Source organism: Corvus hawaiiensis, chromosome 21, assembly GCF_020740725.1.
Source record: "Corvus hawaiiensis isolate bCorHaw1 chromosome 21, bCorHaw1.pri.cur, whole genome shotgun sequence".
Lineage (NCBI taxonomy): Eukaryota > Metazoa > Chordata > Aves > Passeriformes > Corvidae > Corvus > Corvus hawaiiensis.
Genome location: NC_063233.1, coordinates 3,533,751 through 3,560,915, shown reverse-complemented (window position 1 = coordinate 3,560,915; position 27,165 = coordinate 3,533,751). Strand labels below are relative to the sequence as shown.

General features: G+C 48.1%; 2 protein-coding genes across 3 annotated transcripts in view; one reads left to right on the top strand and one right to left on the bottom strand.

Moving 5' to 3' along the window:
- Window positions 1–902: 902 nt before the first annotated feature.
- BRD3OS (BRD3 opposite strand) lies at window positions 903–4,523 on the top strand. The gene is made up of 2 exons (XM_048325287.1): window positions 903–961; window positions 1,200–4,523. Exon 2 carries the CDS (start codon window positions 1,776–1,778, stop codon window positions 2,043–2,045), a length of 270 nt encoding a protein of 89 aa, XP_048181244.1. The 5' UTR covers window positions 903–961; window positions 1,200–1,775; the 3' UTR covers window positions 2,046–4,523.
- Window positions 4,524–6,209: 1,686 nt separating this feature from the next.
- The window catches only part of BRD3 (bromodomain containing 3), a 41,770-nt gene continuing 20,814 nt past the window's right edge, over window positions 6,210–27,165 (bottom strand). For both annotated transcript variants that reach the window (XM_048325285.1, XM_048325284.1), the window contains exons 2-12: window positions 25,488–25,814; window positions 24,717–24,854; window positions 23,642–23,789; window positions 21,922–22,136; window positions 20,034–20,405; window positions 15,612–15,740; window positions 15,051–15,242; window positions 14,481–14,716; window positions 13,680–13,972; window positions 11,767–11,895; window positions 6,210–11,202 (exon numbers count right to left, since the gene is read on the bottom strand). In XM_048325285.1, coding sequence (XP_048181242.1) covers window positions 11,087–11,202; window positions 11,767–11,895; window positions 13,680–13,972; window positions 14,481–14,716; window positions 15,051–15,242; window positions 15,612–15,740; window positions 20,034–20,405; window positions 21,922–22,136; window positions 23,642–23,789; window positions 24,717–24,854; window positions 25,488–25,688 — 2,169 coding nt within the window. In that variant the 5' untranslated portion in view covers window positions 25,689–25,814 and the 3' untranslated portion in view covers window positions 6,210–11,086. The remainder of the gene's footprint in view (window positions 11,203–11,766; window positions 11,896–13,679; window positions 13,973–14,480; window positions 14,717–15,050; window positions 15,243–15,611; window positions 15,741–20,033; window positions 20,406–21,921; window positions 22,137–23,641; window positions 23,790–24,716; window positions 24,855–25,487; window positions 25,815–27,165) is intronic.

Genomic DNA, 27,165 nt, shown 5'->3' with positions numbered 1-27,165 from the left:
GCGGGAGATTAGATGGCGCTGCCTTCGCAGGAGATAAGAAGATTGAGAGCTTAAATTTAGCATCATCAGGAAAAGAATAAGCCCTGCAGCTCTCTTCAAAACATATTTCGTACTGTGCTGGCCGGAGGACAGGCGGGATAAGGAGAGGCGCCGGGGTAGAGAGAGATGGCGAGCGGAGGTCAAGGAGGGGCTGCTCGGTCACGCTCCTGTCCCACGCAGAGCACGGTGACGGTGGCATGAGGCTGGCAGCACACAGGGGTGTCCCCTGCCTGTCCTCACCCCATGGATGGGCGGTCACTGGGGAGCCCAAAGGGGCACAAAGGGTCCCTGCACCCCCCCATCACACACGGCTGCCCCCCAGTCACCCACCAAAAAGGAGAGTGGGCTGTAAATCCCAGGGCTGGGACCCCCCAGCACCTCTGGCAGCCAGGACAGCCCCTCTCCCAAGGACAGCACTTGGGGGCACTCCCCCAGTTCAGCGCCAGTGCTCCCAGTATGGGCTCCCAGTATGGGCTCCTTTAAAACACTCCGCACATCCAGTGCTGGGGGGCACCCGTGGGACCCTCGTACCCACTGGGGGGGCTTCACTGCCATAGTCCGGACCCATAAATCCACCTTGGGGAGCCCCACTGCCATGCCCGGACCCACTCACCCCACTCGGGGTGACCCCACTGCCGTAGTCCAGACCTGCGCATCCGAAGTGGGGAGCCCAGTATCGTGCCCCATATCCACGCACCCACTCGGGGAGCCCCACTGCTCCCACATACCCGGACCCACGCACACACTCGAGGTCCCCCCCCCGCCGTGTCCCATCCCCTCGGCCCCGCCGCTGCCGCCCTCCCCCGGTGCCCCCGCCCCGGCTGTGGCTCCTCCCGAGCGCATCACGGCGGGCGGAGCCTCCGCGGCCGCTCCGCCGAGCCCAGCGGCGCCGGGGCCGGGCCGGGCCGGGCAGCGCAGCACGGTGGGGCCTGGGCAGCGGGCGGGGGGCGCGGGGGACCCTCGGGGGACGGCGTGGGGAGGGCGGTGTGGGACCCCCGCGCGGGGCGCGCAGGGCCGGGGGGTGCGGGGCGGCCGCGGACGGGGCGCGGTACCGCTGGAAGGGCTCTGGGGGCGGGCGGGAGGGGAGGCACGGAAAGGGAGGCTGGCAGGGCGGGGATCCCCGCTGCCAGCCCGTGGGGTGACCCCGCTGTGTCCCGCAGGTGCCGTCGGGAGGTGCCGGGGGCCCCCCAGCTCGGGTACCACAGCAGGGCCGAGCAGCATCTTCTCCTGCATCCCTGAGCACGTGACGTGCCGGGCTCCCGGCCATCAGCGGGGGAGAGGCCATGCACGGGCCTGGGCACCGCTGACCTCTGAGCTCTGACCTCCCCACGGCTTCGGGATCCGTTCTGCAGGGAGTAGAGCTCATCCCGACCCGCTCAGCCTGTCCTGCCTGGCTGCAGAGCCGCCGCCGCTCGCACCTCTGGAGATGCTTCATGGACTGTCGACAAACAGCACGTGTGGGCCCTTCGCAGCATGAAACACGCAGCGGTGTCACCACTGGATAAGCTCTCCGAAGTCCTGGCGTGGTTTTTAAGCAAGGCCAGGCTGCCTGCTGTGATTTTGGGGCCTTGCTCCCTCTCCTAGGTGGTGCCAGCAGCTCGTGGATCCCAAGAGCCATCCCCTGGGATGTTCTGCCTTGAGCTCCAAGCAGCAGCCATCGACCTGGACCCAGCCAGCGGGGTTCATTTCGGAGCTGTTGGGAAGGAGCTCCTGTTTGTGGAGCTCTCCTCGGGCAGATGAGTGACACGGTGATGAACGGGAGGGTGCCCCTGCCCGAGAAAGCCTTGTCCGAGGGCTATGCCCGGCTGAGGTACAGGGACACCTCCCTGCTCATCTGGCAGCAGCAGCAGCAGAAACTGGAGTCAGCTCCCCCCAACACCTACCTGAGCCGCAGCAGGAGCATGTGGTACTCGCAGTACGGCAATGAAGCCATCCTGGTGCGGGACAAAAACAAGCTGGATGTCTCCAGGGACACGGGGCAGTCCAAGTTTTGTGCTATTATGTAATTTCCCATAGGAACCCACATGTGGAGAGGAAGCATCGAGCTGGGGGAGGTGGGCGTGCACCATCCTCTCACAGCCCTGCGGAGGAAGCAGCGTTTCCAGGAGAGGCCGGGAAGGCTGAAGTTTGATTGTTTCTGTTTGAGTTTGCTGTTTATAGACTCACATTCTGCATGTCACTGAGTGTGTACAACAACCCCAGTCTCGCTGGGGAGCTCCCAAGCCTGTTGCTGCCCGGCATCTTGGCAGGGGCTGTGCTGGGCCATGTGTTGCTTGTAAGTGGCTTGTGTGCCCTGAGAAACACCCGCTGGCACTTGGGCACCATCCCCAGCCACCCTTACTGGCCAGTCCTGGTGCTTTTCCAGAGCTCTGGGAATGCTGGTGGGACAGAGGCGAGCACAGATCCGTTCCCATCGAGGCTGTGGTCTTAGGAAGTTCATCTCTAAACCCACCTGGCCATTACTTGTTCTGTTTGCTCTGTCTCCCTTTGGTCTCTTCCAGCCCAGGAATGGAGTGGTTTATTGTGGGAATAGGGAGAGAATGTGTTCAGGATTTAATCAGAGCCTTCCAAACACCTGGTAGGAGAGGTGTGCTGGAGTTTCATGCAAAGCAAAGGGCCCTCTCTGATCCCACAGTGTGGGATCGTGGAAATAACAGGAGTTCTGGAGTCAGGGGAGCTGACTCCTTTCATGCAGATCCCTGGCCCAGCTTCAGGAACAGATCCCCCAGGGAACAACCAGAAAGGGAGGGACAGGCCCAGGAAAGCAAGGAAGAAACTCCTGTAAATACTCACGATGTCCTAAGGGACATGAGGAAACTCCTACGCAGCACAGACCCACTCCAGAGGTGGGTTACAGAAGGAGAGAGGCCACTGGAGTTTGCTTTGCACTCAAGTTTTAATGCATGCAGTAGCTTGGAGGGGTTTAACTTCTAGTTCAGGTTGGATTGTAGGTTTGGTGCATGTATTTTAAAAGTTGTGTCTGGGATTGTTTCGATGAACTGAAGGGTTTTAGGAGGGAGAAGCATGGCCCTGCTTGGGCACAGAGGCTGCTGCTTTCAGGTTTAAGTTTCTGCTGAATCCTGACTTGCTCAAGGCAAGATCACACTGAGAAACTCAGCCCAGCAAGCACCTGAATTTTGTTAAAAACAAAATTGCCACTTCCAGGGGTGTGAATTACATGCCCAGGGTTCAGCATGAAAGTTCTTCGTCAGGGTTCTGCCCTTTCTGTCCTGCCTAGGACATGTGTCCAACCCAGCAGTGCCTGGGCACAGCTTAACTCCAGGCAAATCAGTATTTGATGTCAGCTTCAGGATGGATTATTTACCTGCCTATTATCAGGCACAGTCATTACTTCTATTTATCTAAAACCTCCTTTGCATTTTTCAAGCACTTTATTTATTTATTTTTTGTTTTGTTTTTAAATACAGTAAAGAATCTCTTCCACCTCTCCCGTGCAGGTGAAACACTACAACAAACACACAGACACTCAACCTTGCTGAATCCATGCACTGAGCAGAACACACCTGTTCTAGAGTGAAATCGTAGAGGTTTGGTGTACTCAGCCCTGCTCCGTACCCCTGCAAACAGTAGGCAGCTCGTTGTTTTTTAAAAGCACTATTTCTGCATGTGTTGGTGTTTGATACCTTGTGTGTGTGCCCATAGATTTAAACCTACTGCTGGACCTCGCTGCTTTGCAGACCCGTGCATTGCTCTGCACACAAATAACCCTCTTGGTTTTGTCAGGAGTAGCTCTGGAAGAGAAATATTCCAGTGAATAAATGTTTTTCAACCGGGTGCAAGCGTTCAATGAGACTCACAAACCCAGCGAGGCTCGGCGAGGTGCCGGGGGAGCAGTGCCAGGGATGTGTGACCCACCTGGGCCTCCAGTTCTTGGCTGAGTGAACAGGAGATTATTTGCTCAAACAGGCAGGAGGCTGGGCCCAGAGCTCCCCTGGGAACTGCAGGTGGAGTCACCTGGAGAAGCAGGAGAGGTGGGTTCCAGGCCAGCCCTGGGGAGCATGTGAACTCTGGGAGTTTGAGGAACAGCACATCCCCCAAACCAGCTGTTCATTTTCTTTTCTTATAGAAAAAGAAATGCAACACTTACTTTCTTTTTCATTTCAGTGAGGAAGATGCTTATTTTGGGTATAATCAGTCTCTTTTTGTTAATGTGGCTGGTAAACCAAAATCGAGTTATTTTGCAGAGTGTTAATTGGACTATACAAGACTAAACCCGTAAGAATGTGCATAAATTCTTCCAGGATGGAGGCTGGATGTGACAGTACAGGAAGAAGAGGATGAGTTGTCCTTCCATCTCCATGAATGTGACTGTAGTTTTCCATTTCTGTGTGCCACTGGTCACAGCAGGGTTGGGGAGTGGCTGCTGTGGCCGTTTCTGTGAGCCAGTTGTGTGGTGGTGATGCACTTGTTTCAAACACTGTTGTAGCCTCTTTGATAAAGTGCATTAAAATGATTTGAATGCAGCTTTGCGAGCGGCTGGTTTTCCCCTGCATGCCCACGGCTCTGGCACAGGTGACAGCTTTTGGCATTCCCCACCTGCGAGGGAGGAATTCCCTCAGTTACTGGTGGGGCTCCCAAGCCCCAGACCCTGGACCAGGAGCTGCAGGGGAGGCTCCTCCAGCTCCCCAAGGCCAGCAGCTCTGAAGTCTCAGCAGTGCATTCAGGATGAGGAAAGCCTCTGGATGTCACACCGAATCAGGGAATCAAGGCTGGAAAAGACCTTGGAGATTGTCACATCCAGCCTGTGACCAATCCTCCCACCTTGTCACCAGCCCAGAGCTCTGAGTGCCACCTCCAGGGATGGGGACTCCAAACCTCCCTGGGCAGCCCCTGCCAAGGCCTGACAACCCTTTCCCCTTGAAGGAATTTCTCCTGATGTCCAACCTGAACCTCACCTGGTGCAGCTTGAGGCTGTTCCCTCTTGTCCTGTCACTGGTTGCCCAGGAGAGGCCAAACCCCACCTCACATCCTTGTTTTAGGCAGCTGTAGAGAGCAAGGTCTTCCCTGAGCCTCCTTTTCCTCCAGGCTGAGTCCCCTCAGCTGCTCCTCATAAAACAGGCTCTCCAGACCCTTTTCTTCCCTTCTCTGGACTCATTCCAGCCCCTCACTGTCCATCTTGCAGTGAGGGGCCCAGACCTGGCCCCAGGATTCAAGGCATGACCAGTGAGAGCTGAACCTCAATCATGTCCTGCCTGTCCTCAACCCCTTCCCAGCCTGCAAGGAACAGCTCTGCTTGCCACCCCTAGAAATAACTCACCTGTAAATGCTACAGAAACATCCTCAGCTGCCTCACAGGAGGTTGTTCAGAGGACAGGTTGAACAAACAGCCCCTGTGGGAGTGTCCCTGATACAAGAGCAGAGTGAAACAGGTTTGCTGAAACCTTGGAGATGCTGGCTTGGAAAGGCAGTGAGCAGGAACAGGGTTAGAGAAAGATTAACCACCCTGGGGCAGCCTGGCTGTGGTAACCCCACCTTGCACACAAACCAAACAGCAAAACCAACCCCAAGCCTCTCCAGTGACCAAAATAGATCCTGGCCCCACACAGCAATGCTGGGACTCTGCTGGGACTGGGCCCAGCTGCTCCAGCCCCCCCTTTTCAAGCTGTGCCTTCCAGGTCACCCTGAGCTCACAGAGCCAGCCCTGGCTGCTGCAGCAGGTGACAAAGTCCCTCTGCTTCCTGCAGGTCCTGGTGGCTTCAGAGAAGCCAGTGGCAAACCTGGGGGAAGTTTGATCTCCTTTCAGCCCAACTTACCTCAGCCAGGAGCAATTCTCACAGAACTTAAGACCCTGCAGACTGCAGGATCCTGGGAGGAGTCCAAGCGCTTCCTTGGCTGCCCTCAGATACGGGAGCAGCTGAACTCCCCTCACCAAAAAAAGGGGGATTTAAAGTAAAGCAGTTTTATTCCAGGTACTCAGCTGTGATTCAGACACCCCGGCGCTGCCCCCACTCTGAGGGCAGTGAGCCCCTGAGTGTGGCACTCCACAAAACTTACAAAATGACCTCAAAATTATCCCACAGGACTCGTGGCACCAGGACTCAATAGATTTTTGTTTGGCTCCTGGCACTGCTCAGTGCAGGTTTGGACTGGGACGAGTGCCACACCTGGAAAAGATCAGGAGAGGGGAAAATACGGGATCAAACTGCACACACAAAACAATTTTTCTTTTTATTATGAAAACAAAACGAATGCCCCAGGACCAGGGTCCGTGATTACCAGTAACATCAAAGATTACTTTCTAACTCTTTTTTTTTTTTTTTTTTTTAAGTCTGTTTTGTTTGAGGCCAGCAATTTGCAATAAACAAGCTAAACTACTTACATTGACTCTTTTGAATAACTGACATTTACAGGAATATACTAGAAATGGCACTAAAAAGTTTTAAGAAAAAGAGTTACGGTAAATTTGCATGCACATCATACAGAAAAGTAACAATTTCTTTTTTTTTCTTTAAATATTAAAAAAAACCCCCAAAATAACAAAACAAAAATACAACAACAAATCTTTCTGGATTGGTTATGCCAGTATCAGGGCTGTGTTCTAAGTGGCCTGTGTCAAATCCTAGCTGGTGGTTTAATTTATTTTTTAAAAATGACATTTTAAAAAGATATGTAAATACCATTTTCTTTACAAAATGCAGCTCGAGCAAGATAATGCTGCTGTGTAAGGAATCCTAAATTTCTCTTTAATGATGCAGAGCCTGCCCACAGTTAGCCCTAGTGGTAACTGCTCAGGGTTGAGAAGAGACTGAGAATTTAAAATTCAGTACTAAAAAGGTTGTGGTTTGTCTTTGTCATGCCCCGATCCCTGCCCCTCAGCTTCAACCCCAGCTTTAAAAAAAAAACATCATTCCTTTCAAAACAAGGAAAAAAAAAATTAAAAACTGGTCTAAAAGTCCCCAAAGCAGAGAAAGAACTAGATCAGGTAACTGCAGTCTGCTTCTACCACATGGAGAACAGGGAAGAGACCTCAGGGGGAACTCGGCTGTGCATTTCCACACACACAGTGCTGGGTGTGTTTGGGGGATCACCACCCTCCCAGCAGTGCCACAGTCCTGAAACATCACTCCTACAGTTACAAACCCTGGGGGTAGGCAAGGTTCAAACCACATCAGTACAAAAATTGCAGTGATTTTTGTGTGTAGACGACACATTTGGTGTGCAGAGAGCTGTTGGAGCCGAGAGATTCCTTCGGTCGATGGGTCAGGGCCTGAGCCCCCAGGATGGGGATCTCCCTCTGGTCCCACTGAGCCACGAGACAGGCTGAGTTTACAATCAGAGAAAAGGTTCACAAAGTTTTTAAAAGGTGCAGTAATGCTGGTTGATTGAGAAAGGTCTGGTCAGATATTTTGTTAAAACAGGAATTCGTCCGAAAAAGCAGTTTCAATAAAACTCTGTGTGTGTGCATACATATGAAATCATACTGATTTCAGTGAAGTTTCCCCTGGAAAACAAAGTTAAACTTTGTTCATTCAAGAAAAATTCTACCATAAAAATTTTTTTTTCCTTTTTTTTTTTTTTTTTTAATTCTTAAGTTTAAAAATGTTCTTTCAAACGTTGTGTGTTTGATCGTTTCAAAGTTATTTCGTGACATCTGGACTGACGTGTCATGCAATAAAACCCAGTTAAATAAATGCTCTGTTGGTTCAGTTCCCAACTCATTTAGGGCTGCTGCTACTTACTCTGGACTGGAAACATCTCTCCTGGAGAAACCTGGGTTGTACAAGAGGCACCCCCATGGACATGGTGGGGATGAGGAGCACTACGAACGATCTGAGAATGGAAAAGTGTAAGGACAACGTTTGGAAGTGAAGAGTCATCAATGGATTCCCTGGGTCGTGCCAAAATGGATTTCTCCTTGCTCCATTTTGTTGGGAACACCTCACTTCCCATGAAAAGTTTCCCAATAAGTGGAAGCCCAGGTTGCAGCTGGTGGATCAAAGCTGTGCAGGTGGTTCTTCCCATTCCGTGGTGGCCTTGGCAGGTTGTTTTCCTTGAAAATCCCCAGGCTGGGATGCTTTTCCAGCTCAAACAGGGATCCTCCTCCAGCGCTGAGCCGGTCTCAGGCCGGGCCTTTTCCCATCACTTCACACGTGGTTCTCAACCCTCTGGCTCCAACTGATTTTGGTGGGACAGCCCCGTGGCTCCTTGAGGGATGTCTGTGTGTTCCAGGGGTTGTTCCTGACATCAGAGGACGGTGACAGAGCCGCATTCCCAGTTTTTTTGTGGCAGTGATGCTGTTGCCTCCGACGCCAGCTCCGGTTTGTCCCCGCCACAGAAGCCACCACCACAGCTCAGGGTCAAGCACGCAGGAAAAGGTCCCAGGAAGGGAAAACTGGGAGTTTGTTTATCCAAATGCCGTGGCAGTGAATTGGTTGCAATTATTCATTAAAATATTCCTTGGTTTTGATCGTTTGAGTCGCAGGCAACAGGAGAAACACAGGTGAAACCCAACCCCGTTAAAAAGAAACCCAAGCTCTTAATTAGGTGAATATTACATTTCCTCAAAGTAAATTCTGAAAATATATTACCAGGGATCTGTCTGGGGGAAGGATTTATAAGGGCAGAACTTTAAAAAAAATATCAGAACTGAACTCCATTGTTAATGGGAAAGAAAAATCATGAATTTCAGTAAAAACCAGAACGTTTTTCTTTCAAATGCTCTGGGAAACAATCTCTGGTCACCAGCAGATTTTGAGAGGCAGATGCCCAAGTATCCAGCAAATCACCCGTGGCTGCTGGGCAGTGGGTGACTGGCACTGAGCATGGATGCAGCTGGAAGTGCAAACCTTGGAATGCTAAAACAGGCAGTGATTCCCAGATTCCCAGCACATGGACATCCACCAGAGCCCACAGCCCAGCACAGCATCTCCTGTCCCAGCTCCTGGAGGCTGTGTGCGCAAAGGAAATCTTGTGCTGGCCTTGAGGGTGCTCCAGGGCCACTCACCTGTGGGGAAAATAAAATCTGGAGCAATTTGCACCGCTGGGAGAGCACAGGAAGGTGAATTTTAGGGCTACCCCACAGGAGAGAGGCAGCCTTAGGGGCTGGTGCTGGACAAGGAAAGGCAGAATTTTCTGTCAAACTCTGTATATTTTTTTTCTTTACAATAAAAAGAATTTACAATAAAACTTCTGCCCCTCTGATTACAAATGTTGTATCTTTATAGAACTGGTGTTTTCCTAACATTGGATTAGAAAAGGATAAAACCCCCATTGTTCCACAAAAAAAAAAAAGGGGGGGGGGGGGGGGGGGGAGGAAGACCACCGAGAAAATAAAATTGTATCAAAATTGTATGTCTCCAAAATCTGTACAAAATGGGGAAAAAAGGGGGCTAGGGTGAAAAGAAGAGGGAAGAAGTATCTAAAAATGAACAGACCAAACATGTCAGAGCACCAGACACACAAGAGACTGGACTATAGCACCTGTAGGTATAAAGTCCAAGGTATATAAATAAATTCATGGATTTTTATTTGCTTTGTTGTTGTTTGTTTGTTTTAAATCTGGTTCAAACCTCATTAAAAGTCTGCCTGTCTGCTGGCCTGCAGAACCGCAGCTTGGCTTTTGTTAGGTTTTATTACCTTTTAAATGACTGATGGTGTTTAATAAATAAAGTCATGGTATATACATGAAATTAGGGACACTGAAACCAGGGTGTATTGCAGCAGTGCAGGTCAAAAAAATAGCAAGCTTTAAAAAATTAGCTTTTTTTTTTTCTTCTTCTCCCTCCCCTCTTTTTCCTTTTCATTGAGGTAAAACATTTCAGTGCCTGGAACCTGCACCCTGCCTGACACAGGAGGAGCATCCCCTGTCGAGGAGCTCACTACCAGAACGATGAGGAGAAGGGAGAAAAACAAAGCAAACTCAAAAGCAAGAAGCCCAAACGCACACAAAATCCCTCTCTCCACTTCCCCTGCCAGCTCAGCCTCAGCTGGAGCTCAAGTGCTGCTTTATTTTAAGCCCAGACTGAGGTGTTTGTCATGAAGAAAATCCCGAAGATGTGCCCAGTAATGGGCACATGACTTGTCCTGCTCACTGCAGGGATCACTCCAGGCTCCAGCTGACAACTTCCAGCCAAAAAACTCCTTTCAATTCCATGAAAACTTTCACAGAGAGCGTCCATTTCCTGGAAATTATCTATTTAATGTTAAAAATACCATTCCCAAGAAACTTGAGTGTGTCCCTTGCTCCCTTCTTCCCAATGAATCCCCAGGAAAAGTGAAGCTTTTGAGTGGAAAACCAAGAAATGCAACCACTTCTATTGCTCGCGTGCTTAAAAGTTAAATTCATGCTTCAAGACCTTCCTGAACAGGTGCCTATGCTTCTACCAAGATTTAAAAAAAAAAAGCATGTTAGCAATCCACAGTACATGAGAATTTTTTTGGATTTTTTTGTTGTTGTTTTTATGTAAAAAGATGATAGCATCTGACATTTTCATCACACTGTAGACTTGGAGATTAAGAATACTAGTGCTAATAACAAATACACCAACTAGTTCAAAAGCTAACATCTTTCAGATACAGTACCATTTTACAGAGATTTCTTTAAAAAAAGATGGTTTTTACCTTGTGTGAGCCAGGCAGGCTTATTAAAAGAGAATATTCTGGGGAGAGGGAAAGGGCTGGGAGGGAAATGTACTACAAACCTTGCAGAATTTTCTATTTATCTCCTGCTAAGAGCTCAAAGTTCTTCCATTTTCGACCAATTTTCTCCAGATAAAATGTAAATTTTAGAGACTTTATGCAAAGGGAACTATTTGTCATAAAGTCTAGTCACACACACACACTCAAAGATCTTTGACCTATTAAAAGAGAGCCCCTCCCCCCCACCAACAAAAAAAAAAAAAAAAGGAAGAGACCTTTTGTAACACTGAGTTAAAAAATAAAATAAAAAACAAGTCAGAGAAAGAAAGAGGGGATAAAACCTGACCACCGTGGCCCGAGAGCAGGGGTTTAAGGAGGGGAAGGGACACTGCAGAGCATGGGGAGGGAGGGGGTGTCCCTTGGGGGTTTGTGTCCGAGTGTCCCCAGCTCATTCCGAGTCGCTGCTGTCCGAGCTGGAGCCGCTGGAGCTGCTGCTCCCGGACTCGGAGGAGCTGCTGCTGCTGAGCCGGGAAGGGCCTCCAGAGGGAGTGGAGCCGGATTTCTCTGCAGGGGAACAAAGCAGGGATGTGGTTACTTGCAAGGAACTGAAACACAGAAGGGCTGCCCACAGCCTTCGTTCCCAATTTGACCCGCAGGGTGACAGGGCTCCTTCGACTGCCAGTGACCATGGAAGGGTGGGATCCACCCAGGAGCTCTGCTGTGGGGCAGTGTCCATCTCTGAGCACAGCAAAACCCCCTTGGGAAAGCTGGCAGCAGCTTTGTTTGCTCTGGGGGAACCTTCTGGAGCATCTTGAGCTACGTGGGGGTTTGGGATTTTTGTGACCGCACGTGTGTTAGATGCTCTGTGGTGTGGGCTGCACACCAGGCTAACACAGGGAAGATCCTCCTCCCTCTGAAGGAGGAATTGCCTCCAACACAGCTCCCATTTGCCACCCAGCAGTTTCCACCTGGACATGGACCAAAGCAGTCCCACACAGTAGCTCAGTGCCCAGCAGGAACTCTCTGAGGGTTCCTGTCACAGAACCAAACCCAAGGCAGAGGTTTTGACCCTATGACAAAGTCTGCCCACTTTTGGATACTGTTTTCACATAAAACCAAAGCCATTACCTTTCTTTGCAGGCTTCTTGTTGTTGTTTAGCTGCCCACTGACATCCTGTAACCGTTTTTCTAGTTCTTTCTTCTTTTCCTGAGCTAACTCTTCTTTTGACTTTGCTGCTTGCTTTTTGCCACTGGCAGCTGTGGAGGAGGAAGGCAGAGTTTCTGAAAGTGCAGGGATGCTGGGGAAAAGAGTGGACATCACTATTTTACAGGGCATGTACATCTGTGTGCACACTCTGCAGTGATACTGCCAAGATCCAGTGCTCACACAGCAACTACACATCCCAGAGAGAAGGCAACACCTGAAGTTGCCTTGCTCACCAAATCACCACCATCCTGTAACATGCAATTTTTTTTAAGAGAGATCTTCTGGAAAGTATTTTAGAAGATAGAAATATCCATGTAATAACCTTGCCATTACAGGTTACTTACCAGCCAGTTATATGGTCAATAATTACAGATTTGCAATTACAGAATTGTTACATGGGTTTTCTGCCCTGTAAAATAAAGTGTCCCATTAAAGGTTGTCAGGAGTAAAGCATCTGCCATTAAAACTTCTGATCCCCTCACACAAGAATCTACTGTGGTTTATGTTGCTCTAAACAGAAAACAAAACAGAGGCAAATTAAAACCCAACTGAAGCAAAGGCTGGCAGACAACAGGAATGTAACTGCACCAGGATGGAAAGGGTGAGAAGTACCAGCAACACTCCTACTGCCAAGGAAAGGAAATATTCCTCCAAAGGAGGAGTAATTGAACACAGGTGTTGGCCAGGATTGGAAGCACAAAACAGGAGCCAGATATTTTGCCTGATCCAGCAAGGAAATACCTACATTTCTGTGAGCTGTTTTAAAGCAATGATTTAAAAAAAATAAAACCAAAATAAGAAAAGTAAAGTGCAGTCCTAAGAGGGAACACCCAGCACAAGAGCCCAGCCTGACTCAGGCATGCCAGGCTCACAGGGTGGATATCTGAGGTTATCTGTGTTACTCTACACTTTGGTTCCAAAATTAAAGGATGCTTTCTGTTCCTAAGCACTCTGGAAAGTCCTTTCCTGAGATATTCCAACAGTGAAGGATTCAGGGAGGGGAAAAAAAATAAATCAAAGCAAAAAGAAAGGTGAAAGTCTGTATTTTGCTTAGGCCTTCCTGAAAATCCTGTGGGGAAGGAACGGAGGTGGTGTACAAAAGCAGGGAGTAGCTTTTGTGTCAATCTTAAAAGCAAAACTCCCTTAACCAAGAGAGCCAGGAGCATTTCAGGTAGGTGATCCTCTTGCTGTCCAGATGGAGCTAAACTCCCAAGGAGCTGCAAGAATTTGCTTTGTGGACAAGGCACGAAGTGTGTCCCACACCGAACCACACACTCAGCAGCAGACTGACATTCATCCTCTGATCTGATAGAGAGTGAAGGCAACGTGGTGATCAGGCCATGCAGGATGAACAGTTTTGGGGTGAATAAACAGCTCAGACACACCCAGAATCCACAGGTAACCTTGTGCAAATCATTTATTGCCTTGGTGGTTTGGATCCCAACCACGTTTTTTTGTTTCCTTCCTAATTAGATGCTAAACTATTCAGGATAAGAAACTGATCCTTCCAGATGTGGGCACGTAACACCTGACACAATGAGACTGAAACCTTTACAGGGCCTTCCAGAGCCTGGGTAAGTAACAAAGGCATCCCACAGGTCTTGCAGAGGAGCACATTGACTCTCCAGGTCTCTGCAGCAGGACACCATGGGAAGAAAGAACAGAGAAAAAATAGAAAGTTTCTGTACATTTCCTTGGGAGAAAAGAATCTCTAAAAATTCCTGTCATCACATAGCCAACAGGTGGGTAAGAGAACCTCAATACACATGCCCTGACTCCACAGCTGAGCCCCAGAGCTGCTGGGGGGAACACGTGCCCCGGGAGGGTAACTTACAAAATGGTTTCCTTTGTTTTTTCTGTAAACAAGATTTCACGTATCTCTCCAGTTCTCGTAACGTTGTGGGCTTCAAGGTTTCAAAATCTATTTCAATCTCGTCGGGATTGGAGTCTCTGAGGGAAGGTTCCCGGGACTGGATGATGTGAACCACCCTGCCCAGCTTCTCCCCGGGCAGGCGGTTGATGTCCAGGCTGAGCTGTCGTTTCTCATCATAAGTCATGGGCAGCCCTTCCTCCTCCTCATCCGAGTCGTAGGTTGCAGATGCCTGCTTGCCTCCTTTCTTGGGCTGCCTGAGGAGGTTGTCAAGCATGAAAACATTCATGGGGACACAGCAATGAATTCTTTTTTTTCCCCCAACTCCCTTGTAACAAACATCCCCATGCTCTTGGCTTTGAAGCTCTCGTCAGATGGCTGGAACAGCATCACAAGTGCTGAAAAAGTTCAGCAGCCTGAGATCAGCTGTTGTGTTCCTGTTATATTTTAGCCCTGTGAAGTGTGACAACAAGCCCAAGAAGCAGCAGGGGGGCAGCTATGAAATGGCACATTCTTGGTGGCTGCACAAAAGGCAGCCCCCAAAACCTTATCTGAGAGCAATCAGGCAGGGATTCAAAGAGCTGGACACTGAAAACATGATGGTTGCACTGCCAGCTCCAAGTTGAAGACTCCCTGGAGCTGTCTGGGAATGGCAACAGTATTCAGCAGCAAATTAACTACTACTGAGCTTCCCCAGGAATTAAGGACAAGGCTGGAAGCCCCTGGCTGTCCCCTCAAGGCACCTTGTGGAAGGCTGGCTCTCACCTGTTAGCTGTGGTTGTGCTGTTTGCTTTCTTAGCTGGGGCTTTCTTCTGTTGCGTTTGTTTTGGTGGTTGAGCCACCTTGGGTTTCTTCTCCTCCTCGGCTTTTACTTTGTGCTTTTCCTTTTCCTTCTCTTTATCTTTCTTTTTCTTCTCTTTCTCCTTCTTCTCTTTTTTTTTCTTTGGTTTGTTCACTGGCGCTTGGGACAGTGCAGCCAGCTGCTCGTGGACGGCTTTCAGCTGGGGGGAAACAGGGGAAAATCCATCAAGGCAAGGTAACTGATGCCTCCACAAATCCTTCCCTCTACATCCCAAGGTGTAAGTATATCCTAAAGTCAAAAATCAATCATATTTTGGGATCGCAGAAGGAAGTAGAAAGCATCAGCACTGAGAAAAACAATCTTGAGGGAAATTACCGTTAGATTAAACACACGCTGATGGCACAGCTGAATGCTTTTCCCCTTTAGCAGGGAGTGTTTCCCTGCATCCCAGCCTAGGTGGGATTTTTCAGGACACAATTCCTGCTGCTGTGCTCTGTCTAATGCACGGGGACACAGCTGGGATGGGGCAGTACCTGCTCCTGGAGCTCGGCCAGCCGAGTCGCCCGCTCCTCCTCGGAGTCGGAGCTGTCGGAGTCGGAGGAGCTCTCCTCGCTGCTGTGGCTGCTCTCTGTGCTTTTGCTCACCACTGGGGCTGTTGGGGGAGGTGGAGGGGGGGCCTCTGCAGGCTCATCGGGCATTTTTGCAAACCTCATCTCAAAGACATCCTGCAAAAAAGGAGGAAAAAAATGGGTGACCAAAGGAGCCTCGGCCGCAAACAGCTCACTCTGGTCTCTTAAATACATCAGGGGCAGGGTCTTTGTGCACTACAAGTAAATAGTAATATACAGAATATCTGGAAAGCCCGAGAAAATTCCCCCTTGACTTTAACAGCAAGGATTATAGTATTTTAGGAGCTGAACATGGCATTGGGCCCACGCCATGTGAAGAGCACAACAGTCCTGCAGAGAGCACGAGGCTCCTGCCAAGGGCTGAAGGAGTCTCCCTTGTTGGCGCCAAGAGCAGATCCGCACCCGGATCTCACCTTGTACCTGAACTAAACACACTCTCGAAGATGCATTTGCCAACACCTTTACCTGGAGCTTCCTGGCCATGGCCACCACCTCGTGGTCTGGAGGATTGTACTTGTAACAATTAGAGAACATTAACCGAATATCTGCTGCAAAACCTTGTGCATCCTGGTATTCCCGACTGTCCATTTTTTTCTGCAAACAAACAAGCCAAAGGGAAAGGGGAAAAAAAAAAAAAAGCCATAAGCAAAAGGCATTTGTAGCAACTGCATGGAGGACATGTGAACCTCAGAGACAGGACAGCCTCAAAAATCCCATCTAGGAGAATGGAAGTTTGATTAGGGTTATTGGTTCCTAAATAACATTAGAGTTCCTACTTTGTAAAACAGGCAAATAAACGCCAGGCAACCAAAGAAGTTGATATTTCATAGCAGTTTAAACACTAAGATTCTAAATTGAACTTGTTTTCTAAGTAGTAAAGTATAAATCTGTCAGGGTCCACATTCTACCAGAAAACATTTAAAAATCATTAGAAAAATCATGTAGAAAAATGGATCAGGAGCTAATAGAAACAAGGGTCGTGGTTTGAAAGGGCAAGACTCAACAAGCCAGTTACAATTACAGCAGTACCTTAAGTGTGTATTTCTACAAATGCTTGGATATATTTGCCTTGTAAATCTGAAAGGGCAGAAAAGATCATGAAAATCTGACTTGCTGCTAACAGGGGGCAGGAGGTTTGCTCAGCAATTCCTACAGCAAAATAGGCATTTACAGTTAAACTACAACTCCCACTCTCAATTTAGAAGTCCAACTGATAGAAATGGATACAGAATTCACCCTTTATGAACCTACTCATAATGCTATTTCCTAGAGTAGTGAGAATAAATATCAAATATTTGTACCTTGCTCCTTTCTCTTATTTTTCAGCTCTCACTTCCATCCATTTCTTTTGCTGTTTGGGACTGAATGATTTGGGTTTAGAGAGCAGTTTATAGCATTCCCAGCACTTAATTGATTTTATGCATATATTACTACTATGTATAAAACCTTAGCTCCAATTACTCCTGCTGAAAGGAAAGAGAAGCTAACACTACATTTCATTTGCATTTAAAAGACCTGGGTTTAAAGAAATTCTCTATTTGCCAAGTGCTTACAGGCCTCCCTTTTGTGTGTCTTGGGCACCTGTATCCCCAGAGAAGAGAAGGGTTGACTGGCAGACAGGCAGGGGACATGATGGGGACAGACACCCCCCATCCCAGCAGCAGTCAGGGATGCTCAGGGTCTGTCACCCACCCCTAACACCAGCAAAATTCCCCTTTGTTCATGGAACTACAGAAATCTCACAGCTGTGATAGACCTTGGAACTGTCTTGAAACACTGCAATGACTCCTGGAGCTGTTTGTGTTGTGAAAAGGGCAGAATTTCACCTCCAGGGACACAGCTTCTGAGGGACCTGATGCAGGGTGGTGATGTCCCTGCAGCCTTGCTCCCTGCTGTGCTGCAGACAGACATCTGTCAAACTTTTTGTCAGGAGACCTCATTTTCCTGGTGAATAAACCAGGAGACAGTCTGGGAGCCACAGCACAAAGGCAGAAAGGGAAATAGGTTTTGGTGCTCCTGTCTGAAAAGCCTCTCAGGCCAATGCCAAAGCAAAACATATGTTGAAACCAAAGGGCCCGTTTATTTTAAAATACATCTTACTGCATGAAAGGCCTTTTTATATTTGTTTGGCATACTCAGGGCTTGATTACTGCCTATGAAATACATTCCAATGTCTGAGGCTTTGCTTTTCATCCAAACTCAACAGTTTTCTAGCCCAACAGTTTTAATCCGCGGATTTTTGTTTTGTTTTCTTATAAAGAATAATTAGCTTAACAAAAGAAAGAAAAGCACTTTAAATCGGTGGGCTGGAATATCTTTGGTTACAAATACACTTAGACATATCCAGCTGCTTTAAAAAAAAAAGTGATTACATTTACAACTGCAAATCAGGAGTCAGACAGGCGGGGCTGGCAGAGGTGCAGGCAGGCCAGCTCGCCCATCCTCTGTCCCACACACAGCATTTACCCACAGCAATCTCATTTTCCCCCTCAATCCATTGTTTAATCATCTTTAATGTTCAGAAATTTGTTTCCTCATGTCTAACGCGCCTCCAGCTCTAAGGTGAGTCTTTTCTTTGCCTCCTCTCTGGGCAGGACACAAAGAATGTTCCTCACTTTTAAGACCCTGGACTCAGCTGCTCTGAAACTACAGCAGTTCACTGCAGGAAAATTAAGGGGTGAGCACAGTTACATCCCTGGAGGAAGTGCTTTATTCCAAAAGCAACCACCTTGTGGAAATCCTTTTGTACAGCAAGGCCTGTTGCTTGTTCACCATAGAGTAAAACAAAGGCAGAGACATCCATGTCACTGCTGGGACCTGGCAGCCAGAGGATGGAGCAGGAGAAGAGGTGCTCCAGGTTCCCCCAAGTCCTGCCTCCCCAGCACCACAGAGTGGGACAGGGATGCTCTGCACGTGGTCCCTGCCTGCCTGGGGACAGGGCAGCAGCAGCTCCAGCCTCAGTGCCTCCCTCTCTCCTCACACTTCCATCCTTTCCTACTCCAAGCAGTTCTGCTCTTTCCCTCTCTGTGATAAAGAGAATTGAGGTGGAGATGAACTCACAGATCCTGTCCCTTCAGCTGTTCCCACTCTCAGTCCTAGCTCCAGCACAAAATTCCAGCACATCCCTTTGCTCCTGGCTGCAACAAGCTCAGTTAGAGCCCCTCCATCTCACCTGCCCCAGGCACAGTCACAACAGCCAACCTGCCTCCTCCACCACACACAGAGAAAACAACCTCCAAATCCTCCTGGAGACACCTCTGCCAGGGAAAAAATGCTCCTGGATGTGAAGGATATTCTCAGAGGAAAATAAAACCTAACATAGCAACAGAAGCAAAGAGACAGGATGTGTTATAGCTGCAGCAATGCCTGTGTTTTACTTTCTCACATAATCCCTCCCTGGTTAGTTTGGAGGCCATTAGTTGTGCTGCTTTATCACAGCCATTGTGATTTGGGCAGAATTAAATCTAAAAACCTTTCAGAGACACAGAGGAAGTCCCTGACACTAGAAAATGACACTGCCTGCAAATGGCAGGTTTCTGCTCCACGCAGTGAACGTATTATGGGCTGCATCTCTGAGAAGTCACACTATGATCTACAGGCCAAGAGCAATGACAATAAAACACTCCATAAAAAACCAATACCAGACAGCACTTCAAACAGCTTTATTAAGAAAAATACTACCACGTGGAATGAGAAACCCAGAGTCTTTAGGTGTAAAAGGTGGGTTTGCCATCAACCTGTCTCCAATTTTCTGCCCTACACTACTCAGGTGAAGAGGGAGGATATCACCTGCACTTGCCTGAAAAGGGCAGAGGTGTACAATTTTAAAAGAATGAAGTGAGGACTATAAAGACATTTAAGTATGAAGGAGTCACCAACCCAAGAAATCACAGCTTTGCACTTAGATTTTTCAGAACACAGCACAAGGATCTCTTGCAATAAGAAATCACCTAAGCACAGATGGAAATACCAGCCTTGAGAGGGACAGGATTTCACTCTCTCCATCTCTAATCTTCCTGCAGTCACCTGGGACTTCATCTAGCAGGCTGCAGATATCTCTGGAGACCCACAGCATCCCTGGGATGGATGCATGGCACATCAGAGTGCAACATGCTACTCCCAGCTACCACATAGGATCTGCCAAGGAATATGACAGGAATCACAACCACAGCTGCCCTTTTGTCACCCGGGTATTCAGACAACCCCAGGCACTGGCTCAGCTGGCAGTAAAACCCTTCTGGAAATGCCAGTGAAAGCCAGCAACATCTTCACCTCCTGCACATCACATCTCCCCTCCACCAACACAGATTCGAGTGCCTGGCTCACAAGCAGAAGATGGGAACTACAAAGACATGGCTTTGCTTCACGGAGGGATTCAGCAAACCTCCAAACCAACTGGGAAAAACAAGAATACTGGACCATACAAAGCTAAACTCTTGAGAAGCCAAGCATGAACCACAAAACCATCATACATCTCCCTGAGTACCATCACATTCCAGCTGGAATTACTCAGTGTAAGCCTATCTGCCACCGCCACCAAGTAGGTAGGCAGCAGCTTCTGGAAATGGGATATTATCAACTGAATCCTGTGAAATAAAGCACCTCTTCAGAGTGCAACAGAGTGCCAAGAACACCAGTTAAACAGCTGGACTACCCACAGAGAGGAGAGGATGCCATTGTACATCTGCTTTGCAGGGCAGAAAAAAAAAGCTGCCCCAGGTTATGGCAAAAAAAGGAAGAGGGGACGGAAACAAAACATAAAAATATCCACTTGATATCCAAAAAGGTTCAGTTTCCACCCTTTCCCCTTCCCCCTCCCCCAGAAGGAGCCAGTCCTCTGCAACCAGAGGGACCCCCAGCAAAAAGAGGTGGTAAATGAGGACGTACTTTCACAGTACTGAGATCCATGGGGTGCTTGATAATATCATGATAGTCATGTAATTCCAAGGCCTCAGCATCCACGGGCTTGTAAAAGGGCCATGCATAGGCTGCGTGCTTCTTGGAGAGCATCTCCTTGAGGATGCTGTCACAGTACTTGAGGTGCTCAGAGAGTTTGCCCTTCTTCCCTGCGTGCTGTGGGACCTCTCCATCTTCCAGGTCTTTCTTTGGTGGTTTGATGGGGCGGCCGCCGCTCTCCCTGCGCGCGATGATTTTGGCCTGTTTGGGGTCCGAGAGGGGCGTGGGGGACTCGCTCCTGCTGGCAGTGATGGCAGAGGTGGTGGGGGTGGTGGTGTCTGCTTTCCGCTTCACTCCCTTTTTCTGAAACAGCAGAGGGACAGGCTCTGTGAGTGCGTGCCCAGTTCTCAGCCAGCAGAAACCCTAGCACAGCTCATCCTTAGTTTTGCCTGACCTCTGACAGAAAAAAACCCCACTTATTTTACCGGGATAAATGGGATTTGTGACTAGAGGCTCCAACACACAATGGCTACAACGTTGCACATCACCTGAGCCACAGTAAGCAACCATTTGCACATCTCCAACCCATGCCCAACCATGCTGCAAAATGTGTTATTTCCCTGAGAGGGAAGCCAGGACTCTTACGTCGTGTTTGCCAAGGGAAAGGAGGGCGCCCAGTCGATTACTGCAGCTCAGCTGATGCATCGGGACTGAGCAAGTGTCAGTAACTTAACCACATGGCTGAGTCCCCAGTGGCAGGATCAGGCTATAAGTTCTGAACCAAAGCATATTAATCACCAAAGACCCGTGAGCCCTCACTCCCCTGTATTTAGTGGGTGTGCAAAGGTAGATTTTGCCTTAAGCAAACAAACCCTCTCACATAAATTCAAGCTGTGACTGTCCAGTCAGCTCTCTCGTGCTCCTTATTTCTCTGGAGAGGGAGATAAGGGGAAAAAGTTCCTTAGAGAAATCTAAGGGAAATCTTAAGTAAATGCCAAGCAGAATTAATTTTGCACTGTGTATTTGGCAAACTCACTTCTGGGTTCATCCTTGAGTTTTAAAATGAAATTGATTCTCGGAAGCAAGTTATTTGGACAGAAACTGAAACATGAGACAGGTTTCTGAGCCTCGAGGACAGCTTAGCTGCAAGATCTGACTCACGATTTCTCTAGCAATTCTCAAACAATTGGGTTAAAAAGCAAAACAATTCTGTGCCTCTGCTGGTCCAAGCAAACTCACAACCAATACTGTTGTAGTTAATTCCACAGTTTAGATTTTTAAAAAAAACCCAGCTTTCTCTGAGCTTTGCTTTCATCATTTTTAAAGCAATACACAGCTTGCTAAGAAAATTTCAATTATTTAGGTAACATTTCCATTTACCCATAAACTAACATAATAAACAGCAAAACACCAGTGACAACTCCCAAAAGATTACTCAGTAAGGAAGACAGAACTAATGCACCCAAAACCTGCAGGCAACATCAGTCTCCTCCAACTGGAGTGACAGGCTTGTCTTGAACTGGTTTAAAGCAGAGAGGAACATTCCTAATGCTGGAGCCTCAAAACCTTAAAGGAACAGCCCCAGTAAAATCAGCTGTCAGAGAGGGAAGAGATGCTTTGAGCTATTTGGTGTAAAATGGGGGGAATTCCAACAGCCCCAGAGTAGCAGCACAGGGGAACGCTACAAAAGGAGAGGTTGGAACTGAGCTGAAGCAAACACAGGTGACATCACCTCATCTGGAGTGTGTGAAAACCGGCAAAATTGTTCTCAACCCTCTCCAACTCCACAGCCAACGACGAAAGCAGGAACGCGCGGAGCCAGCAGCGAGGGCTGGCAGCCCAGCCCCGCTCAGCAGAGGAAGGGGCTGCCCGGATTTACCTTGACGACCGGGGGCGTGGGAGGCACCACGGGCATGATCGGAGCGGCGGGCGGCGGCGGGGCGGCGGCGGCAGGGGCGGCGACAGGCGGGACGGTCGCGGTGATGGTTGGCACGGGGGTGGCAGCGATGACGGGCGTCTGAGACACGGCTGGAGGGACGTTCTGGAACGGGGCCGGCGGGGACACGGAAGACACGGCCACGGCTTGCTGCGCTCCTTTCAAACGAGAGGGGAAAGGCGCTGGTGGTTAGAGCTGGGAGCGAGCTGGGAGCAAACTGATGCTGAAGGGCTCCCAGGCCAGGGCCACGGGGAGAGCACAAAGGACACGGTGTGATTTGCTCGGTGCTGTCACCCAGGGTGCAACAAAAATGAGGAATCTCTGATCTAAGTCCTTGCACCACGAGTTTAGGTCAGCCACATGCAAAATAATTCCAGGTTTTCACGTGGAGTGTGTGTTGCTCTGGGACAGTCTTCACCTCTCTGATGCTCCCAGAGCTGCACTGAGCTCAGCAAAAGAGCAGGAGCTCAAGGAGATGGGACAGTGGAAGGTGTTCATACCATGCAAATGGCAACAACCACTGCCCTAAGGCACCTGAACACCCAGGAGCCCAAAGCACTCCACATTTGCCACAAGTGCAAAGGGGGGATTCTTGGGGTTGTCCTGTTCAGGGACAGGAGTTGGGCTCAATGATTCATTCCTGTGGGTCCCTTCCAACTCCATATTTTATGATTCTGTGACTCTCAGTAGAGCTTAAGTCTCCTGATGGCCTCAATGTCTGTGATGCTACACCTGCACTGCTAGAAACCTGCCTACTGGTGTAACATTAAAGGGAGACAAACCTACTACCCAATAACCAGAGCAGCAGTCCTTTTTCTATGTTTATCAAAGGATGTTGAAAAGATACATCATTACTAATTTCTCTGAGCTTGGATAGAGTTATAGCCCCATTTAGCACCTGAAATGTGGGAAAACAGAGGAACAATTGACTTTCCCAGAGCAACAATCAGACCTTGTTTAGAGAAAAAAAAACAACCCTGCAATCATTTAACTCAGCCCACACAAGCTCCTTTATGAACTGTTTTAGCATGCTTGGACATTTTAGTCCTAAATCCATTTACAATCAGTTCTAGGTAAGCTGAACTAAACTTAGTTTCCACTGATATGCAATGGTCTACATAGCCTTTTGCAATGGCTTAATAAATCCTTTAATTCTATGATGTTGTAACCATGCATGCAAAAGAAAAGTATACAGGGTTTGGGGGATTAGCAAAATTTGAGTCCAAGTCTCTGCTGTGTCAGATTTCTGCCAGGACCCAGGGTGAGCTGTATAAACCCGAATCTGTAAAGACTTTCCATGCCATGGTCTGGCACTGGCAGCAAACTGGCATTTCTGACTACCTTGTCTTTTCTTGCCTTGGTTTCTTCTTTGCATAGAGAAGCAACAGCACTGCCCTCCCTCACTGAAGTGCTGCATGGATGGGCAAGGCACAGACGGCAAGATCTGTGTGGCAAATGCAGAGTGGCCTTGAGACAGAAGAGCCCTGAAACCCTGAGTGAACATCACCCAGGCATCTCACACCTTCCTCCTCACGGCTTTAACTGTGAGACCACGCTCTCCCTTCCCAGCCTCTTCACCATCTGAAAAGTCCAGCAGCTTGGAAGGTGGGTCAGGCCTCGGGAACAGCTCCCAACATTCCCTGTCCCTGGATGGGGTCCGTACCTGCGCTCTGTGTGCCCGCTGAGGGTTTGCGACCTTTGCCTTTAGGAACTGGGGGTAGCAATTCCACCTCCTCCTGAGGCATCTGGGCAACCTTCTGCAGAAATATCTTCTCCAGGGCTTGGGCCATGAGAACAATGTCATCTGTGGGCTGCACAAAGAAGAATATGAGCCTTTGTTGTATCATTCATGTATCTGAAGCAGCGAGGTTGAAGATCAGGCTTAGAAAACACTGATGCCCTTCAAATAAATTATGATATTCAAACTCTGACAATAAACAGATTAGCTCTTCTCCCTCCCTGCTTGCCACTCTCCTGCTCTAGCATGCAATTATTACAGCTCCTAAGTGTGCTGCATCCAGAGAATTATCAGGACTTCGGTAGGAGCCTGATAAACCAGCATCCTGTGCAGCAGTGTGGAAGCAGCAAACTGGAACGGATGAGCTGTCCTTCCCTGCTTGCCAGCAGGTCTAAGGGAAGAGTCTAAACACACATTCTGTGGCTCAAACTAATTAATTAGTTTATTTCAGCTGTTCTCCAGTCAGGGTCAGTGATGACAAACAACCTAACAAAACAGCAAACAAGCCAAACCCAAAATACTAATAGTAGTAATAATAATAATAATAAGCAATCTAAATGTGTGTAAGTATGAACATATATATGGACACAGAGTCAAAGAACAGAGTTATGATTCCTGAACTCCTTTCTGCTGCTAACAGACACTATTTAGTGCCAGACAGTAACACACATCACCAAAGCACCTCCAAACACCTGCAGAGCGCCGCATAAAGTACAGCTCGTCCCAGAGAACTCCTAACTGAAAATAAAAGGAGTAAAAACTTGCTGCATAACCCCAGAACAGAAATCTACCTATAATTAAAAGGCATATTTGCCATTTTAACTAGTCTGGGGGAAGAAAGAGGCAGCACAAAGACAGCTTTGTGCATTTCAAGTAACATGGCTGCAATTAGTGGCATTTCAAATTCTTGCAAGGAGGGCCCGGAGCCGACCCTGTTCAAAACCTGCACAGTAACAGGGGTAGGGGGGTCTTTTCTAAAGCCTTTTCTGGTCTTTTTTACCTTGTTATAAATGTAACAGTTTGTAAACATGGTGTTGAAATCCTGCATACATTCACTGGCACTCCAGTAATAGTTGTGTTCCAGACGCTTCTTGATCGTCCCCATGTCCATGGGGTTTTTTATTATTTTGTGATAATCCTGTTGGAAAAAAAGGAAAGATGTTACATCTCCTGAGTCACATCTCCCTCTAATGTGATTTTGTTCACATCTCCCTCTAATCCCTGCTTTCTCCTCATCCCCCCTCCTAAAAAACACCACTGAAATTTTGTGGAAATTGTAAATGTAAAAATATATATCAATTTGTTTTCTAATTTGTAACTTTTTAGTCTTACCATTATTATGAACCTGACTCCAAAGCACACAACCTTCATGCTGGGAATCAGCATTTCTGCCTCCCTTTTTAAAAAGCTGCCTCTGGCACTTACAGAAGTTTACCAGAGCTGGCTAAAACTGTGCTCAAAGTTTCAGTCTCTTATTTTAAGAGCATTTAGGCCTTTAAAAGGTTTCCACCTGTTAACCCAGTTTCTCCCTGGGCTGGTCTGGAGCACCTGCAGAGGCTGTGATTAGTCTGGGGATGCTGCAGGGCTGTGCAGTGTCATTTTCTTGTTCTGGATTAGAGAACTAAAGCTTCTCTTACTGCACATGAAGCCACTGGCTGAGCCCCACACCATCCCAGGCACCAATATTTCCACTCTAAGCAATCCCAAAAACTGATCCCAAAACCACAAAGCTTCCTAGGAAGGCACCACTGAGAAGGTGACAGGTACGTACCGGCAAATTCAGTTTAATTGCATCAACAGGCTGGTAGAAAGGCCAAGCAAACTGATGCTTCCACAAGGTCTTCACCACAACATTTTGCATATATTGCAGTTGGTTGGTCTTCCGGCCAGGTTTATTGGGATTAGTCACCTCCGGAGGCGGCGGATTCACAGGGCCCTGAGGAGCCTGGATCGCTGACGTGACCGTCGACATCTTCCTGCTCGGGCTCTCACTCGCTGTCACTGCAGCAGCAACGGGGAGGTGTTCTCTCTTCCTTTATGCTCCCTGAATGGGACTGACATCCCATTTCCAGGGTGCAACCATACAACCTAGAGCAAACTGGAGAGAGAGAGAGAGAGAGAGAGAGAATAGGGTGTAAATATGGATTTTTGAAGCAGGCAGATTGAGGCACTTCTTCTATGGACAGTACTCAAACTCAGGCTCTTTACCCCATGGGCTGCATGCCTGAAACACAGTTTATCTTGATGGGCACAGTTCAAGACCTGAGAGACAGTGGAACAGCAATTCCCAAATTCAAAGCCTGCAGAGAGATGGCAAACTTCATGGGACTAGTTCTTGCCTTAGCTGGCTCAGAGAGCATCTTCATGTCAAGAAAACACTCAGGGCAACCTAAGAATATGGTCAGGGAATACAGTTAAGATGTAATGCAGACTTCCATAAATGCACTGATGCAAGCTGCTAAATCCATAGCTTCCAGCTCCATGTAAACTGAACTGCATTGTCTCGAGACCCATGCTGCCTGGCACTGAGTCAGCTCACAAGGCTCTGCTCTGGTGCAATGGGTAGTCTGAAATCCCATAACGAAGAGCAGACGACAGCTGCCAGAGGACCTCGATCCAGGGAAATGCAAGAAGGGGCAGAGGAAGATGCTGTGAACTGCTGTGAGTGAAAGGTGTCACCACAAACAGCCTAACTTGAAGTGATCTGCGCTTTGAATCTCATAAATGTCTTATTCTGCCTCTTACTGCATGTACCTGAGTGGTTTTGAGCCCAGTTTTGTACCACAGTTTTGAGATCCAGGCTCAAATAATAACTGGTGTTATACCCATGACCTGGTTCAGAGAGTGCTGTCATGTTCTCTTTCAAAGGCACATTTGAAACAGAGGAGAATACATAAATTGCATTATTGTATTCTGGTTTTCCCCTGCAAACTGCAGACGTAAAAATAGCCCAGTATCACTGTGCCTTGTGTAGCATATGGTAAACAGCTTTGCTATGTCATCTTCCATAAACATTGGATATTTCAACTCACATCAGGACTGCAGCTACTCTTCTCACGGCAAACAGACCACAATCACTTTCTAGAGGCAAATTATTTCAAATACGTTTAGAAAGCCATACAAATACTCTGACATATGCTTCTTGGTTGAACAGAGAAACACGAGCAAGGACAGAAGCTGCAGCAACACACGAAGGAAAAAGCAGAGAGACATCCTAGGAAAAACTCAAAAACCTCTGCTTTGATACAGCCCTAATCATCTCTACTGAATATCTGGACTAAATATAGAACATCAACTTACCCTGTGAGCTGCTGATTAGATGAAGGCAAAAAGTAAACACATACCTAACTTGGGGAAATTTTACCAAAATAGCTATGCACAAACAAACAGATCTGCAGCGTAGAGGGAGGGAACTGTTAAAAACCTAACCCAGACCCCTGTGTGAAAAC

What these genes read in the sequence shown, in the direction of transcription:
- BRD3OS (XM_048325287.1), top strand. Translation starts at nt 1,776, where the DNA reads ATGAGTGACACGGTGATGAACGGGAGGGTGCCCCTGCCCGAGAAAGCC.